At 30.2% G+C, this 3997-nt stretch overlaps 1 protein-coding gene across 1 annotated transcript; it reads left to right on the top strand.

Moving 5' to 3' along the window:
* The first annotated feature begins 1767 nt into the window (after positions 1-1767).
* LOC114299784 (dynein light chain LC6, flagellar outer arm-like protein) lies at positions 1768-2688 on the top strand. The gene is made up of 2 exons (XM_028244618.2): positions 1768-2197; positions 2325-2688. Exons 1-2 carry the CDS (start codon positions 2060-2062, stop codon positions 2469-2471), a joined length of 285 nt encoding a protein of 94 aa, XP_028100419.1. The 5' UTR covers positions 1768-2059; the 3' UTR covers positions 2472-2688.
* The last annotated feature ends 1309 nt before the right edge of the window (positions 2689-3997 follow it).

Raw genomic sequence — 3997 nt, 5'->3', positions numbered from 1 at the left:
AAATTCCATTACTTAGGCACTACTCATGTTGGATTTGCTTCTAAGCACTCATAGCCTCATTGAAACAAAAGAGCGAATAAAATTACAACTGAAAATAGTTTTGTCAAATGAAATTGCCAATTATAAAAACCTAACAGAAGTGGTTAGTATATAGGTAAGAGTTCTCTCATTACAGAGATATGTGTTTGATTGTTTTACATTTCCATTGTATTTGTATGTGAGAATTCTATCAAAAACTACACAATGTTAGATCAAGAATGTATATTTAAATTTATTTGGGATCCATAGTATAAATGGTTTTTGACTTTGATTGAAAATTCTCGATAATTTTCTAATCAATTTTTTCAAGCATGTAGTGCCCATTTTGACCTTTCCATTACAAAATAATGTGAGAATGATATTATTGAAACTAGCATATATGGTCATATGTTCTATAGATTTTTTTTTTTTTTTTCAAAATTGGTAAGAGAATATTATATTTTACAGATATCAAGACAATTATGTAGTTATTTGGTGTAACTTATATGAGTTGTTTATAACTTTTTTATTCTAAGAGTTCGTGTCAAATTGTTTGGTACTACTTCTACTTATAATTTATTAGGTAAAAATAACTTAAATAAGCTAAAAAAAGTTAATTTTTGAAAGCGAGGTTGAGGGTACTTTTGATTTTTATTTTTTGATTATTAGTTCTTAACTTACAATATATTATAGCAAACAACACCTATGTGAAGCTGAACAATCAACAATTTTAAAAAAGTCCAACAATATATACTGCACAAGCTAACACCATCCAAAGAAAGATTATAATGTGTGGGAAACTATTTTGTGAATGGCGCCACATGGCCAGGATGGCCCTAAGATGTCGGCTAAGGTATCACGTGGATAAGTTATGTTGTTGAGGTGACCACGACATTGTCAAGATGTTTTGCGGTAATGCCGGAATCCCGAGGTATCCAGATAAGGGACAAGAGTCCTAGAACAGAAGAAGCTCTCAGTCTGGATAAGGATAAGGTTCATGAGGAGTTTATCTCTATCTAGCTGAGAGTCCAGGATGATTATTGAGCCTAAGTCCAATGAAATGAGGTTTTTAGGAGACTAGGTCACTGCTAGTTATAAAAGCGAAGCATCCTCATGGATGTGAGGTAAGTTTTTACTTGTGAATTTAAGTACTATTTTGATATCTTGATCGTCGGAGTATCCTTAGGTGGATGAACCACCGTGATATTCTCATCTTGTTATTGGCAGGAAGTCAGGTCAATTTATTCTGCCGGTACTTTTCAATTAAATTTTTCGTTTAATTATGTGGTCAAAAATCAACATTCACATGACAAAAATGAAATAATCAATTATTATATTCGACAAGAATCGATGATTGACTTCTAAGTTAAGAGTACACAGGAATAATAACAAACTCAATTTTTTTTTTTTTTAACAAATAATCAACACAGTTAGCGCAAGTAGGAATGTTGTACAGTCTAGTTTTTTTAACAAATAATCAACACGGTTAGCGCAATTAGGAATGTTCTACAGTCTATTTTTTTTTTTTAAACTGAACTGAATGTTCTATAGTCTATATAGATAGAGATGTGTGTATGATAATATACAGACAAAACGAAAAAACAGTGTGAGCCGTGTAAAAAGCAAATTGAGATAGCAATTGTCAATGAAATCCATAGCAACCCTTTTTTTATTTATTTTTTTCTTGAGCAAATCCATAGCAACATTCGATTATTTATTTGGGTGCCTCCCACGAGCTTTATCCACTCACCTCAACATCGTTATCCACTTAAATTCAAAGAATAAAATTAAAAGGGTCCTCAGAGTGAGGAGAGAAAAAGGACAAAAAAAAAATTGGACTGTGTTCCAGCCCTACAGTCCCACATCAAATGCTTATTTCACACTTGGAAGACAGTTGGAAAGAGAGAAGAGGTGAAGTCTTCTTTGGGAAAGATCTGGTCCCTTCATAAAATCTCAGGAAAATAGAAAAGGAAGTGAGAGATACTGATACACAAGAATCATTTGTGAGTTTTTGAGAGAGAGAGAGAGAGAAAGAGAGAGGATGTTGGAAGGAAAAGGTCTGATAGAGGACACAGACATGCCTGTGAAGATGCAGATCCAAGCCATGACTGCTGCTTCTCAAGCTTTGGATCTGTATGATGTTTTTGACTTAAAATCCATTGCTGCCCACATCAAAAAGGTAATATATGTGTGTGTAATTCAACCTCTGGGCTGTGTGTGTTTTTATTGCATGTCTTTTTCACTGAATCTTTTGGGTTTTTAATTTTAATTTTTTGGTGGTTTTATAATTTATAATAAAATGACAGGAGTTCGACAAGAAATATGGGAGTGGATGGCAGTGTGTGGTGGGATCGAATTTCGGATGCTTCTTCACTCATCCTAAAGGAACTTTCATCTATTTCACTTTGGAGACTCTCAATTTCCTCATCTTCAAAGGGGCTTCTTCTCCTTAAACCATCTTTCTCTGTGTGTGTGTGTGTGTAGCTGTTCTTGAAGTTGGTTTATGTGTTTTCAAAGTTAGCTTAGTTGTATGTGGAAATGGAAAGGAGGGTTAAAAAGAAGAAAATAACAAATACTAGGAGTCCTGTAATGCCTTAGAACAATGCTTTTTTGTACATGTTTGTTGTGTCTACTTTTCCATGTCTAATTTCATCTCTCTTTCTCTCTCCATGTAAAGGCATCTAATGTAATACTAGAAATTGGATGTGTTCAAAATACTCAGCAAACCGAAGTTTAGTTCAAATCATCAACTTAATAGGATTGAATTAATTTTAGTTTAGATTATACTTGGAGAATTGAACCTATATATATGTTATGTAAAATTTTATTTATATTGATTATAATTGACTTAATTGTATTTAGTAATTTCTTAGAACGAAATCTTATTAGAGTTAATTATTTAAAAGTTTTATTTATAAATGTTAGGCTACGTCATGTCCTCTCTAAGATTTTTTAAATCAATAAGTCTTATTTAGTAAAATTAAGAATATTATCAATTTTTTTTTAATTTTAAAAATGAAGAATATTATCAATTTTGTATAATAATATTTCAGATAATTGTTTTACTAACTGATGAAAAAAAATAGAGTATGAGATTGAACGCTTTATTTTTTTACTTATTGGTTTGATTTAACTATTCAATAAGATCGAGAACATTGTTAGTTTTTTTTTAGTTTTAAAATTACGAATATTATCAGTTTTTTCATTTTTAAAATTTTTGTTTATCTTTCGAGTTTTGCGCGTCAGAACATTGACATGTTCCTTTATAGATATAACATTTTTAGTTTTGTATAAAAAAATAATTTATTTTTTTAAAATTTTTTAAAAAATATATAAATTTTTTTTATTGCACATATCTATTTTTTTTTCTAATTTTTTCAATTTAAAAGTTGGTATTTTAAAGTTTTGAAAATCAAAATAAATGTTAAATCATTATGTTCTTTTATAAATAATCATAAATGATGAACACTCATTATTTGAAAGACAATTTGGATTATTACAAATTTAATATGATTTGAAGGATTAAAAAATCTTAATTAGAATTTAATGGAGTATAAGTTCATAAATTAAGATTTGTGTATAAATACTCTGAAATTTAATCTGTATTGATTATGTTTAAGTTTGAATTAGACTTTACTATACTACTCACAGTTGTTTGTTATTCTTTCTTTGTGTTATAGTGCGTAATTGGTTTGATAGCAAGTCCAAAAACTTGAAATTGATCATAATTGGATTCGTACCAAATTTTAATATCAACTTGAACCCGAATTTTAATGTCAACTTGAACCAAATTAACCCATGAACACCTCTAGCTAGAAGAAACCACTTGATTGGGAGGCCCCTTCCTCATTGCTTCAAGCATTTTTTGGAGAAAGTTATTAGTTAATATAATCTATCCATCGCAAGCGCATTCGTAATTTCTACAAGATGTTAGTGTATTGTGTGTGTGTGTGTGTGAGAGAGAGAGAGAGAGAGAGAA

This window comes from Camellia sinensis, chromosome 4 (assembly GCF_055761805.1).
Source record: "Camellia sinensis isolate YWXY chromosome 4, ASM5576180v1, whole genome shotgun sequence".
NCBI lineage: Eukaryota > Viridiplantae > Streptophyta > Magnoliopsida > Ericales > Theaceae > Camellia > Camellia sinensis.
Note: the sequence above shows the minus strand (reverse complement) of the source record. Positions and strands in the feature narration are given on the sequence as shown.

Excerpts from the sequence above, each read along its gene's own strand:
- LOC114299784 (XM_028244618.2), top strand. The coding sequence starts at position 2,060 with ATGTTGGAAGGAAAAGGTCTGATAGAGGACACAGACATGCCTGTGAAG. Across the intron at positions 2,198-2,324 it reads TTGCTGCCCACATCAAAAAG|GAGTTCGACAAGAAATATGG; the intron begins GTAATATATGTG and ends ATAAAATGACAG.